The 14,892-nt window shown below is 36.5% G+C and overlaps 1 protein-coding gene across 6 annotated transcripts in view; it reads right to left on the reverse strand.

Moving 5' to 3' along the window:
- Positions 1–14,892, reverse strand: part of LOC150077241 (sorting nexin-19-like) — a 266,545-nt gene that overhangs the window by 119,943 nt on the left and 131,710 nt on the right. For all 6 annotated transcript variants that reach the window (XM_090386300.1, XM_090386297.1, XM_090386298.1 and 3 more), the window contains one exon: positions 5,665–5,899. In XM_090386300.1, the coding sequence (XP_090242426.1) occupies positions 5,665–5,899 (235 nt within the window). The remainder of the gene's footprint in view (positions 1–5,664; positions 5,900–14,892) is intronic.

Genomic DNA, 14,892 nt, shown 5'->3' on the forward strand with positions numbered 1-14,892 from the left:
ATACTTTGTAACTTTTAGAGCTATACATGCAGCACTAGTTTCATCCGTAAGACTACTCCTATTACTAGATTTAAAGTTCATCACTGAGAACAACTCTCAAGAATATGTTCATGAGAAAATTGTTAGTAATGCTGTTGCCAGACTTTTTAAACAGACAAAAGCTTCAGGAATGGAATTCCAAACTTTTAATACCTCATTTTCTGCAGTTTTCTTTGCTAGTCCCGTCACTAATTGTTCCCTTTCAATATTTTCTAAATCAACTCTGAGGTCGATGAATTTTTGCCTCCAAATTGAGCTGCTCTGAAAATCAATCAATTACATCTCAAAATCATCCAGGTTGATCCACTGAAACATTTTCAGGTTCAGTTGGGCTAGTTTTACACTGTCTGCAAACTTAATAATGAATTTTGCAGTTTCTTCCAATTCTCTGAACTTCACAAATCTTCAAGAAAACTGTTCAATAGTTGACTCAAATTTTTTGGGACACCCTGAATTCCAAATGCCCAAAAAATTTGTATGCATGCCCCTTTGAGCACGCGTGCCATAGGTTCACCACACTTGTCCTAGGAATACCAGAAGGAATCTATCTCTGGTATCAACTTGCAACAGAATGGCTGTTGCCTGATAGACTTTTCTCTGTACCCACAACTAATATTATTAACAAGTTGGATTTTGACATTGAGTTATTATCTTGTGATCTCTACTTCAACAAGCGTATTAAACAAACCTAAGGCAGGGATGACCATTTATGTTCTATGTCAAAGCTGTTTTTTTTTTTTTTTTAGGTAATTAATGTACAGTTGTTTGCTTGCTCACTTAAGGCTATGCAAAAATCATTAATATTCTAATTCACTGTACTAAATGTCATTTAAAAATATGCAGTCTATAGAGTCTATGTGGTACTACATTCAATTGTTCAATACTCATGTTAGCCTGTCTGACTCATATGCTGTACAGAGTGATCACTGCTGTGTTCATTAATGTACATGTTCATGTTCTCGGGCAGTTATGTAACTAAGGTTCAACCAATAAAGGATGTTTGTTTACATCATTTATCACTGTAGTTTAGTAATTCGAATGTATTGAGAAATGGTCCTTTGTACCTCTTTATTTTTATAAAAATAAACTAAACTTAAAACTCTTGCAGTAAAAGATTTCTTCTGTAAAATATTTCCAGTGTCATTTTAATTATTCCCATTCAAGAAACTGATTTTAATTAACTTTTCAAAAATATAAGTCATACAAGATTTAAAATTTTCTTTTGTCCTGTTATATGAATTCTGGTTTGTTGCCACAACAGCCAATGTTATAAGCTGTTCTGAGGGTAGTAATGTTTCAAACAAGAGGAAAGATATAGTTTGGGATACAAACCTAAATAACTTCAAGGGGTGTGTCAGGGTTCAGGGTAGTAAACTATAGAAGATTACTTAGTCTCAACTATATCTACAGTAATGTCAGGAGCATTGTCAATAAAATGGCTGAATTTCAACTCCTGATTAGGACAACTAATGATGATATAATAGGGCTAACAGAAACGTGGCGCCACCCAGAAATTGATGACAACGAGTTCCACTATGGTACGTATAATATATTTAGGAAAGATGAGGAACAGAGAAAGGGCTCTAGAGGGGTCATGCTTTTTATCAAAAGCAGCCCGAGTGCAAAAAGTGCTTTTTCTGAGTCTGAAGTTACATCTGCCAGCATAGAATTTGTGTGGTGTGAGTTAGCTGAAAGCAAAGGAACAATGAGAGTTTGAGTAATCTACAGACCAGAAGATTGTGAAGAATATGATGAGTCTTTACATGCAAATGGAATGGGCAAGCAAGCGTGAATGTCTTATTATGGGTGACTTTAATCTTCCCCAGATTGATTGGAACAAGCGGGAGGGAAACTCATGATGGGGAAAAACTTTTTTAAATAAACTAGATGATTATTATTTGTACCAGCATGTTAGAGAAAATACTAGGTGTGAGAATATTCTTGACCTCATCTCCTTGACCTTACTAACAATTCAGATGACATCACAGGGCTTAAAGCACAGGAACCATTGTTAGGAAGTGATCATGTCAGCTGGAAGATGAAGAAATATGCTGCAATAGTTAAAGGTAAAGACATGGGGTTTTAACTTCAGAAGAGGGGAGACTTTTATAGTTTAAGGTGCTATATGGCATCTGTGAACTGGGCAGATTGGGGAGGAATGGTGAATACATTTCAATTATGAAATACTTTTAAAGCAAAATTCATAAAAGCCATGAACGCATACATACCTTTAAGAAAATATTGCAGGAGGAGGATGCCGCAATGGATAGAGCAGTCATCCGTTTCAGCATCCTGTCTGGTCAAATAGAGCAGAAAAGGGTAGCATGGGAGAGTTACAGAATGATGAAAAGTACTGAAACTACAACAGGTACAATCTGATCGGTAATAGAACCACAAATAAGGTCAGGAAGGCCAAGGCTATATATGAGAAAGCACTGACTAAGAGAACAAAGAATGGGGAGAGGGAATTTTTCGTGTATGTAAATACAAGGAAGAAAAAAGTGAATCAGATTGGGCCCTTGTGCAACGTGTGTGGGAAAGTCTTAGACAGCCCAGCTGATGTTGAAGAACATTGAACAGATCTTCGCATTTGTCTATACTGATGAAAGATCCTTTATGCTGAGAAGAGGCTATGCGAGTGAAGCTGAGCCATATGAAATTAGTGATGTCATAATTACAGATGATTGTTTATTAGAAAAGCTTTTGAAGTTTTGAGGGAGAGCACGAGAGAGTGTATTGAACCATTGAAGTTAATTATGAGGGCATCTTTGGATTCAGGAGTGATTCCTTTGGAGAAGTGCCAATGTATCGCCAATACCTAAAAGCGGTTTTAAGAGTGAAGTTGGCTACATACCAGTTAGTCCGATTTCAGTGGTACGAAAAGGGCAGTGATTAAGGTGCCATATCTATCTAAACATTCTGGGATGTTTAGATAGATATGGCATTCTGAAGGACACAACACAGTTTTGTTAAGGGTAAATACTTAACTAACTTAGTAAGCTATTTTGACACAGTTACTCATGAGCTAGATTTAGGTAATAATTTCAACATAGTTTATTTGGAATTTAGCAAAGCAATTGACTCAGTCCCTCATGAGAGGTTACTGCATAAGCTCAAACAGGTTGGTATTAGGGTAAGATTCTAAAATGGATTGCTGGGTGGCTGCAGGGCAGAAGGTTGTGATTAATGGATATTCTTCAGATTGGTGTAACGTCAGGAATGGGGTCCCTCGAGGATCAGTTCTCGGACCACTGTTGTTTTTCATTTTCAGAAATAACATTGACGAAGGGATAGAAGGTGTGCTGTCAAAATTTGCAGATGACGTAAAGCGTGGCAGAGTCATTAATGATCAGTGCCAAGCAGTGCTCCTTCAGGATGACTTGAACAGACTTCAGAGAAGTGACAGCTATGTTTTAAAGCAGCAAAATGCAAAGTCTTACATTTGGGGAACTGCAACCCCAAAATAAATTATACACTTTGTGGGGTTGAATTAAAAACAGTGGAGGAGATAAAGGATCTGGGAGTTAACAATTCGAGCAGATATGAAGTTTTCTGAACAGTGTAAACAGGCAGTCAGGAAAGCCCACAGTGTCCTATTAATGATTCATTGAACGCAATCCTGCAGAGAAAGGGAGGTCATAACCCCACTATATAAGGCAATTGTAAAACCACATTTGGAATACCATGTTCAAGTATGATGACCTCATCTGAAAAAAGACACTGAGCTTCTTGAAAAGGCCCAAATATGGACAACTCAAATGGTGAGATCATAGAAGGACACCTGCATGAGGAAAGATTCCGATTATGTGGGCTACAGAGCTTGGCAACTAGGCACCTCAGAGGTGACCTGATTGAGGTTTATGAGGCTCTGAGAGGGATTAGTAAAATGAATGAAGGTGGAATTCTCACTGTTATAAATAATTTCAGAACAAGGGGTCATAAATTCAAATTACAGGGCTTGAGGTTTAGATTAGATTGTAGGAAGTTTTCTTTTAGCCAGTGAGTCATTGGTAGCTGGAACAAGTTGCCCTCGCAGGTAGCTGAGGCTGACAGTTTCAATAAATTCAAAGGTCTACTGGATAGTTACCTGTATGAGGAGGGAAAGCATATACAGTAAACCCCACTATTCGCAGTTTCGCGTATTCGCGATCGCCGATTTAATATAAAATGAAACCTAAAAAATGTGAATTTTAAATCGCCGTGAATATTTTCCGCCATAAAAAAACATGGGCGTGGCTAAAATTATCGAGACAAAATCGCGAGCGTGGATGTTTCTCGCTAATCCTTGTTCAATATGTGTTATGCACTTGTTATGGAAGGTTTCGTCGTTTGCTTTTAATTTATATGCTTATAAATTGAATAAATTTATCAATTTATAAATTGATATGTTTACAAAAGTGATAAGTATACAGTTTTGCAGTGTAAAACAGACTTTTTCGAGTGTGTTAACGGAAGAAAGTGACTTTATTGTGGACAAGTTCTTTCTAACCCGTACAAAAATATGACTACGAATAACAAGAGAAATGTGAAAATATCAAAGAAGGTGATGACATTAGCGAATAAAATTGAGTTATTAGACAAAATTTCTAATGGTGAAAGTGTCTCCTCAGTGGCAAAACATTATAAAATCAATCAAAAAATCGGAAGAAAAAATCCGCCGTAGTGTCCGTGAAAACGCGCTAATCGCTTCAAAAATTTGCTCTGTAACTCGTGATGTTAAATTAGAAAAAATGAAAAAAGCTTTAAATCTGTGGATAGAAGACCGAACTCAAAATAAGATTCCGTTGAGTTCACTCATCATTCGCGAAAAGGCAAAACTCCTTTATCAACACTTTAGCGAAACTGGTGATAGCACTGGCGGGATAGGTTTTTTAGCTAGCAAAGACGCTGGTTTGAAAGATTTGTTTGAAATTTCTAATAAATATTACATTTAATATTAAATTGTTTCTTATATTCATTTCGATGCCATATGCTTGCATTTCACTATGTACTGTCTATGTACATAGTCATATTATGAAGGTACATATAATACATACATAGACAAAATTTTAGACTAGTTTTTCTTATATATTTCATACATTTGAACGGAACCCCTTTATTACTATGGGAGCCATAACTCAGTATTCGCATTTTCGGTATTCGCAGCATTTCTCAAGAACGTAACCCCCGCGAATAGCGGGGGTTTACTGTAATTTGTGCTTTCTTATCTACTTGGTTGTTTTTTTTGCCAGGGCAGCAAAAGCCTATAGCTTCCTTGCACTATATGGCGATTACTATTGCCATATCAAAGCAGCATGCATCTAAGAAAATGTGTTCTGCACAGTAACTAAAATTGTAATCCACACCATGCCAAATTCCCTTTTTAATGCTAGTAAAAACTAAAATTGTAATCCACACCATGCCAAATTCCCTTTTTAATGCTAGTACTTCATGTTTAATTATGAAAGTATTAATTCATTACAGATATCTATATGAAAAGGCCAGAGCATATAAAACAGAAGCCTTCTGTCTTGATCCTGATTAATTAATTTTACAAATTACATAGGATATTGATAATTAAAAAAAAAAAAAAAAAAAAAAATATATATATATATATATATATATATATATAAAAAGCAGTTTTACTCTCAACATGTTCTTTTCTAATTTCTCCATCTTCTTTTATAATTTGATTCTGTAGTTCTACACCGGATGAATTATTTACAATATGCAGAGCTGGAGACTTTAAGTGATGTACAGGAAAACTAAATGGTGGTTCTATTTGATCTGGACTGAAATCTGGTTCTTCACCACTTTCCAGAGAGGTATTCATATCAAAATTTTTGATGAAAGCCTTAATCTGATGAATAATCTGAGATACCTATGTAAAAAACATTAAAATTTGTAATTCTTAACCTAAAAATTTAAAAATAAAAGTGAATTAGGTATACAGTAAAGTGATTAAAATAGCATTTTATTTGTAATAATGAACTAAAATATTTAAAATAATTTTTTTATTCACTTACATTTTACTCTAGTATAAATAATTTTCTGAGTTACGGAGAGTTGATTCAGCCTTTTGATAATGATTTTGACATTAATCCTGCTTGTGACGTATGGCAGCAATGTAAATTTTTTTTTCCCCGCAGGCGCAGTCCCAAACCTTATCAACAGGTGTATCAGCTGCAGAAACTGTTTTAATGTCGACATACCTCAGAAATTGGACCCATGGTTGGAAAGTTACATAACTGCACTTTCCGAAGAAGGGTACAGTTATGTGAAAATTATTGATAGGTGCAAGTTGAAAAATTTTAGTGTATCGAAGTTCGGTATCCATAAGGTTTTGAACGGCAAAGGAAAATTCCGCGAAGCTGCTGCAAGTGGGCGGAAAACACCGAAGAAACTGCAACCTGCTCCAAATCGAACGAGGGGGGTATCGTTGTTGGTGAAAATAAAAAAAACCCAAAGAGCTATAGTGTCACGTGTGGGAACATCCCAGTCAACCGTCTGTCACATAATCAACGAAAATTTGCAACTGGTGAAGAAGCACAAGGCCCTCGTACACCACCTAGGAGCAAGGCACATTGCAGAATGGTGGGTCAATGCTCGAAAACTCTACGAAAAATATCTGGCAGCTGAAAGGTGGAAATTTGTAGCAACATTGGACCTCTCCTACTGCAACAAAATTCGGGCAATTTATTACTGCCTAGAGGGTGACAAGGCCTTTCCAACATGGACGCATCAGTGCAATGAAAGTTTTGGCAGAGGTTTTATGGTTGTAGCTGGTTTTTGTTATAATGGCAAATTTGAGTTAGTTAGAGTCGCTAAAAACACGAAAGTCAACTTAGTGTACTACCAGACTGAAGTTCTACAGCCATTGTTTAAATGTGAAATACCCACATTGTACTGTTCTGACGCTGAAAAGTCTTGGTGCACCAGGATAAGGCATCCAGCCACAGTCACGTTCCACCCGTGCTTTTTTGCGGAGAATGGAAGAGGGTGACAAGTATTTGTTTGATCCAGTTTGAAAATATACCTGTTAAATCACCTGACGCTTCACCCGTGGATTTTTGCGCATTTGGACTTTTGAAAAGAGCTCTCGGAAACCGCCGCCCCAGAACTTGAAGGTTTGTGGAAAGCCTGCCGCAGGAATTGGACAAGATCGACTTGGCAGTTTTGCAGCGGGCTTTACTTCAATATAAACTGCGATGCGGTGCAATAGTCCATGAGCAGAGAAAACAAATAGAACACAACCGGCAGCGGCCGCATGGAATTTCATAGTTTTAAAGGACTGTCAAAATCGTTATCAAAAGGCTGAATCAACCCTCCGTAGATGGGCTCAGGCAATTTTAGTACCAAAATCCACTCCAGTGTCTGTCCTACTTAAACAAAAACCAACTATTATTTTCAAATAATGATATGTATAGAATAGGTTAGAGCAATCCTGCAGTTATGACTGGCATTTGTTCTTATTAGCATTATATTAGTCAGATTCTAATAAGAACAAAGCATTTGTTCTTGGCATCTTCATCTGACTATAAAACTCAGCTCTAATCATTACTGGAAGAATCTGGGCAATCTGATAATTAGCTGTCAAAAAAGGAGGATCCACCTTATGTGTTACATATATATATATTGTAGATAAGTTGTATCCCCTTATATCTGAATGCTTATCTCAAAATTACATCAGTAGTTCATTTATTTGAAATTATCACTGAGTAAAAGAATTTACCTTTATAATCTAGTATTTATCCATAGCAGCAAATACTCTATCCCTGATACTGTATAAGCTGTTTAACCTGAAAGTTGTTTTGATTTCACACAAGTACTGATTAATGGCAAGCATTAGATATTGCAAGGAATGCTAGATATTTAGCCTAGAACTAGTCTTCAACAATGAGTTAATCACATTTAGCATATTACTGATTTCAGAGTGATTGCCAAATATGTGGATTTCTTGAAAATGGAAAAAAAAAATCACTTTCCCTCAACATCAATCAATGACAGATACTGGAAGAGGATCGAATCCAGTTTCTGCAGAGAGAGATTAGGTTACTGCTCTTATACAACACAACCTTGCAAAGCAAAATTCTACTCGCTCGACAAAGTAATGGTGGGCACATGTAAAATACACCACTTATTGTGATATTACTGAATCTCAACAGTAATTTTAGCAAATGTTTGCTATACAACCAACAACTGATAGAATAATTTCCACTGTTACTGACAGAATAATTTTCCTCTGTTACTTGGAAGAAAGCATAAATTGGCTGCATTAGCAATTTGCTTGATAAAACTTGAGTGTCTTTCAAATGTTGACTATAGTTCTGGAAAGTTCTTAATGTTGCTGGTACATGTGAGGAAGGCTAATATTGTATCTTCTGGCTGTTATTATTATTTAGTGATTAAGATTCTTGATGAATGGGAACACTATGGACCTCCAGTTCTAATCATACAGCAATACGGTTAGAACTGGAGGTTCTAATGTGAAGGCTCCTAAATTTTTTTTGGACACTGTTCTTTAACAATTTTTTTTTTTGAATAGTTGTTCTGGATAGATGTTTTTGATGAAAGTGGTGAGATGTTCCCGTGTTCAATCATTAGGTTTTCCTTTTGAGGACATGAATTACCCCATTGTTGTCAGTCATGAAATTGAAAGAATAGCCAAACGATGCATCAAACTTTCTTACAAATACCAACAACATCAAGAACAGGAAAACCACACTCAAATCCTGGAGCACACCAAAGATCAATTTTATTGTTAGTTGCCAATGCAGGGAGTTTTACTTAAGTTAGCCTTTGCAGAAATTATTCAAAAGAATCACCAAGTCTAATACTGCCTTCCAAGTGCATTCTCCAGGTCCACTTCATCAATTTTTATAGCACCAGGGTTCTTGAGAAAGAATAACACAACCAACAGAGGAGAATTAAAGAAACATACCAAATTCAATCTACCAGATAATATCTAACAAAACCCTTAACTTCAAAGGTTATTTTCATCAAGAAAAAATTAATTTATATAAAATTACAACACAATAAAAATTATTTATTTTCATCATTACTTGCAAAGAAACCACTTCACTGCTACTGCAACATGGTCTAGAAAAATTAGGCAGATCGATTGGACAATGACAAATGAAGTTTTAACTTTGACAAATGCAATCCCTATATGAGCAATCTCAGAATAACATACCAACTGTGTGGTACTGCAAAGAGGATAGCAGAGAATGAAAAAGATCTGGGGGGGGAAATTGTGCAGTTAGACAAGTTTTCAGGGCAGTGCAGATGGTCTGCTAGGACAGCTCACGGGATCTTGTCAATGGCACAGAAATTTTGCAGAAGGGATAAGGAGGTGATTATCCCATTGCACAAGGCAATGGTTAGGCCATATCTTGAGTACTACAGGTCTGAAGGCCTCGTTTTAGGAAGGATGTGGAACAGGTGCCGAGAAGAGTAGTGAGATTAGAGAGGGAAACAAAAGGAGGTTCTTACCAGGAAAGGCTTCCTGGGGAGGTGTGTGTGTGTGTGTGTGTGTGTGTGTGTGTGTGTGTGTGTGTGTGTGTGTGTGTGTGTGTGTGTGTGTGTGTTATGGGGGTTTAGGGGCACATAAGCTACTGGGGTTATAGTGCACCTGTGGGGAGATCAGATTGAAGTGTTTAAAGCTTTCAATGGACTGAGTAAGCTACACACAAATGGGTGGTATAAATTAAAACTGAGGAAAGAGGTTCCTTGATAGATGTGTGGAAATTTTCCTTCAGCTAGTGGGTAGCTGACTGTTGTAATTGTAAGAATAAACTATCATCCAGTGTTGTGAACGTGGGTAGTTTGAATAAATTCAGAGCAATAAATTCAGAGCAAAACTGTTAGAGATGATGGACAGGTGATATGAGAAGTATTTTTCTTTTTGTTGGCTGATGCTGTATGAGTTTGCTTGCCTTTTTGCATCATTTTTCACTATTAATACTATCTCTGTAGACTCCTAATGAAGGACACTTTTAAATGAAATTTAGCTTAGCATTATCACATATACAAAGAAAATATGGTTTAACATTACAGTATATCTAATATTTCATTAATAATTTATTCAACATTGACCAGCAACTTGATTAGAGATGAACAATGAAATTTTACGCAGAATTTTTTTTTTTTTTTTTTTTTTTAATTATAGCTTTAATAACTTTTTTGTGAAAAACATAGAGAACAATGTTAGGACAGTGAGCGGAGGAATGTGTCAAAAAATGGCCTCTGTCCTCTTCATAACTAAAGTGGATGCGAATACTTAGACTAAATAAAATAAATTCCATACTTAGACCAAATAAATTCAAGAAAAACAACCAAATGGTTAGCAGTAATATGCACATTTTTGAAAAAAATGCACACAAACATGTAGGCAATATTGGTAATTGTACAGCGGTCTATTTCAAGGTGCTCAAAATATGGCCCATGGGCTGGGTCTGGCCTGTGACAAGGTTTTATCTATTCTTCAAAAGAATTTTGAATATTACTACTAGTCAGCTAGTGCACAGAGGCAAAATATGGAACTACAGCATCATATGCCATCAGTAATCTTCAAGACTGATGAGATACAAGCATACACCCACAGTTTGATATATACAAATAGCTCCCAGTGCTTCAAGATCATTGCTAGATGGATGTTTAAATAGTAAAAGTTCTTTTTCTTTTTTCTTTTATTGACAATCATAATTAAATATAATTTTAATAAATATTTTCTTAAGTAGTTTAAATCAAAAAATTCATATAATTTATTGCATTCAATCATCTATCATGGGATCATTCTGCTCCCACTGCAGACCAATGCTAAGTACTCGGTGTAAGGCTCAGGCTTATGCTCAACTTAGAGATCCACAATTCTGCTTAAGTTGCTAATATCACTTTAAATTGTATAGCATTACGCAAATTTTTTTTTCAATTAAACCTATACAATTTGAAAGTGAAACAAGTAAATCCACTATACATTTAAAAATCTGGAAACGGTGCAAAGACAGCTGTTTTTAAGCTACCAGTTTCTCATCAGCTGGTGGGTAGTCTCTATTAGGAAATATATACCAAGCAAAACTGTCAATAATGTATTTTGTCTAAGTAATAGTAATAATAATAGTAACTGTGGCATGTGATGCAAGAAAGCAAGCGTATGAGCTTATGTAGAATCGGCCAATAAAAAAAAAAAAAAAAAAAAAAATTTGCACAACCATTACCTCTAAATATTTGTCCAGTTCCTCCTTAAATTTATTTAACCAATCAACTTCCATGACAGATGGAAGTTTGTTCCAGCAATTAACCACCCGCTGGGTAAAGGCAAATTTCCACACATCTATTCTACAGCTGTCTTTCCTCAATTTGAATTTATGCTCCCTTAGGTTCGCAATCTGAACAAGTGGAAGAATCCCATCAAAATTCAGCGTGCTCAACCCATTCAAGACTTTATACACCTCAATCAGATCACCTTGCAAATGCCTAGTCTCCAGCCTCTGCAATTTGCAGAACTTCAGCCTCTCTTGGTAAGAGTATCCCTTCATTCCCTTCACCAATCCTGACCATTGCCTTAAACAGAGGGACAATCACCTCCTTTTCCTTGCTAGCAAAATTCCTGTATATCATTGACAAAACCTCTCTCGGGGTAACTCAGGAATTTTTTTTTTGGCTGGTGCAGCATAAGCCTCAGGCTTCCTAGAGCCATAAAGCTAATATTAATAATAATAAAACCCCAGGACCTGCTCTTGCAGCCTGTCTGTACTGTTCAGAAAACTTCATGTCTGACTGCACAATTACTCACAGGTCTTTTTCATTTTCTACCACCTTAAGTGTAGTACCACAACAGTTGGTACATTCCTCTGGGGTTACTTCTACCCATATGCAGTACTTTGCATTTGTCAACGTTTAACTTCAGTTGCCACTTCTCAGCCCATCATCCCAAATTTTCTAGATCATGTTGCAGTAGCACACTGCCATTACTGTCATTAACAACCCTGACAACATTTGTATCATCTGCAAACTTCAAAACAGCCTGATATACCTTCATCAATATCATTGATAAATATACAAAACAGTGGACCCAACACCAAACCCTGTGGGACTCCACTAATAACATTAGTCCGTGAAGAGCAGCACCCATTGATTACCACCCTCTGTCTTCTCTCACTCAACCATTCTTTTATCCATTGTAGCAACTTACCCTTAATACCATTCTGCTCCAATTTGTACAGTAGTTTTCCATGTGCAACAGTGTCAAAAGCTTTCCTAAAATCCAAGTATATGATATCAAAATTATTTTTTGCATCCTTTGTAACCTTTATAACCAAATTGTAATATCCAATCAAATTTGTCAGACAAGACTTTCCTTTAACAAACCCATGCTGTGTCTGAATTATTGCTGCAGTCTTGTCTAGATGATCCTGCCATGCATCTTTAACCAGTGACTCCATTATTTTACCCGGAACATAAGTTAAATTAACTGGTCTGTAATTACTCGTGCCATCCTTCGATCCCCTTTGTGAATTGGGGATACATTTGCACATCTCCCTTGAGTCCATGAATGCTCTCATAATTATGGCTAAGAGTTTGCTTAGTTCCTTTGCCACCTCCTTTAATATAACTGGATAGATACCATCAACCCCAGGAGCCTTTATGTTTAACTTGAACAATTTCTCCTCCACTTTGCTCTCAGTTATTACAAAAGCATTAAGCACCCTGCTACAATTTGATAACCTTCTGGCATTTTCAATCCTTAATAACTCATGTGTGAATGTAGATGCAAAATACTCATTCAGTTTGTTTGCTATCCGAGCAGGACCATCAACGGTCGAACCAACGATATAAAGTGGACCAATCTGATTCATCCCCTTCCTTTTAGAGTTTATATAAGTAAAGAGATCCTTGATGTTTTTCTTAGCATCCTTTGCCAAAGATTTACAACCATTTAGGCCTAAACTTTGAACAATATTTCTTAATAGGTATGAAACGTTTAGTAGCTTCCATGATTAATTTTGAATGCTTCCCACTTAGAATTTTCTGTTGGTAACATCACCAGTTGGTCCCACTGTACAGAATTTAAAAACTGTTCGAGACCACTGTAGTCACCTGTACGGAAGCAAAAATTATATCTTTAAGTAATTATAGAATTATATTCTATAATTACTTAAAGATATAATAAATATATCTTTAAGTAATTAAGGTAATTATATCTTTAAGTAAATCCCACATCAGTACACTGTGATCACTGCCACCTAGTGGTTCCTTTATTTGCAAATTCTTATTACATGAATGATCACTGCTGATAACCAGATCAAGAGTATTACCCTCACTGGTTGCCTCTCGAACATGCTGCTGCAGAAAACAATCATCCAATAAATCCACAAAATTTTTAGTAGTGTGCGAGTGACCAACCCACAAGTTCCAGTCAATATCTGGGAAGTTAAAATCCCCCATTATAAGACATTCTGATTTACTAGCCCACTATTTCTCTGTACAATTGTTTGTTGTACTCATTCAGGTCATTAAGCCTATAACACATTCCTACTCTTATTTTTGCATTCGCAGTTCTTATGTCACACCAAACTGACATCACCAGTTGGTCTCACTGCACTTCTTTTGATTTTATGTTTTTCTTAATTAACAGCATAACCCCTCCTCTCTTCCTATCCTGTCTATACGCATTGTACTCCCCAAATTCCAATTCTGCATTCCTAATACCTGTGTAACGCCACGACTCTGATATCGCAACAATATCCACCTTTGATGTCTTGACCAACACTTCAAATTCATCAAATTTATTTACTATACTTCTAGCATCAGTATACATGCACCTATTCTTATTCTTAGTTACCATAACAAATCCCATATACCCACCTGTTTCATGATGACTGCCATCAGTCCATGAAATCCCCAGCACCCCTTGCTCCAGGCCGCTGTTTATTCTAATAGAAGTAGTGCAAGAATCACTTTCACTTCTGCTAGTGGCTACTGTTAATCTATTAGTCCCCAAGCTAGCAGTTTTCCGACCCACCTAACACTGCCTCGATAGCATCAGCAAATATTCTTGCACCCTTTCTATTTAAGTGTATCCCGTATCTGTAGAACCAGTCTCTCCTGTTAACAAGCACAGACCATGCTGAAAAAAATTCTACCCCACGAGCCTTCACACTCCCTCCAGGGCCGAATTGATTGACAAGGCTCTCATAATGTACTCCCTCCTATCATGTCTGGGCAGAATTGCAGACATTTTCAAATTTAACTCTAACTCACGACTTTTTTTTTTTTGCAACATTGACTTGTACTTGTTAAGTAAATCTGCAGATCTACTCAATGTCATTGGTGCCATGCACAACATATCACCCTTTGTGCCTTTAAAAGATGATATATGTTTCACAACATCAATTTTTGCCCAGTGGTGAGCTATAGTGGGCTCGCATGGGCTTGGGAGAGCCCATTGTTATTTTTTTTGAAAATTTGAGAGCCCATTGTTGAGATTTATTTTACAAATGAAATCCTAAATGAAATACTGAATTATTGAGTATCCAGAACTGAAACTACGGTGGGGCGAGCAGGGCCCCATTCCTAGCATTTTAATGGCGCAATTGATCGGTTATGTATTTTAAAATCGCTTCATTTTTGATTTAATTACAGTCGGACCTCTGTTTAACAAACTTCTTTATAGCATATGTTTTTTATTCCCCTTGGTAATTACATTTAAAATAGTTTCTGTTGAATGAAGAAAACTTTCATATAACGAATGGATTAGGAGAGACAACTGTGTATGCATGTTCTCACCTCTGGCTGATGATGATGATGATTTGGGTTTTATTGGCGCACTAGCAACTAAGGCTATAATGCGCCAAGACCAGGTAATATCTAAAA

This window comes from Mastigoproctus giganteus, chromosome 12 (assembly GCF_048544385.1).
Source record: "Mastigoproctus giganteus isolate SK-2022 chromosome 12, ASM4854438v1, whole genome shotgun sequence".
NCBI lineage: Eukaryota > Metazoa > Arthropoda > Arachnida > Uropygi > Thelyphonidae > Mastigoproctus > Mastigoproctus giganteus.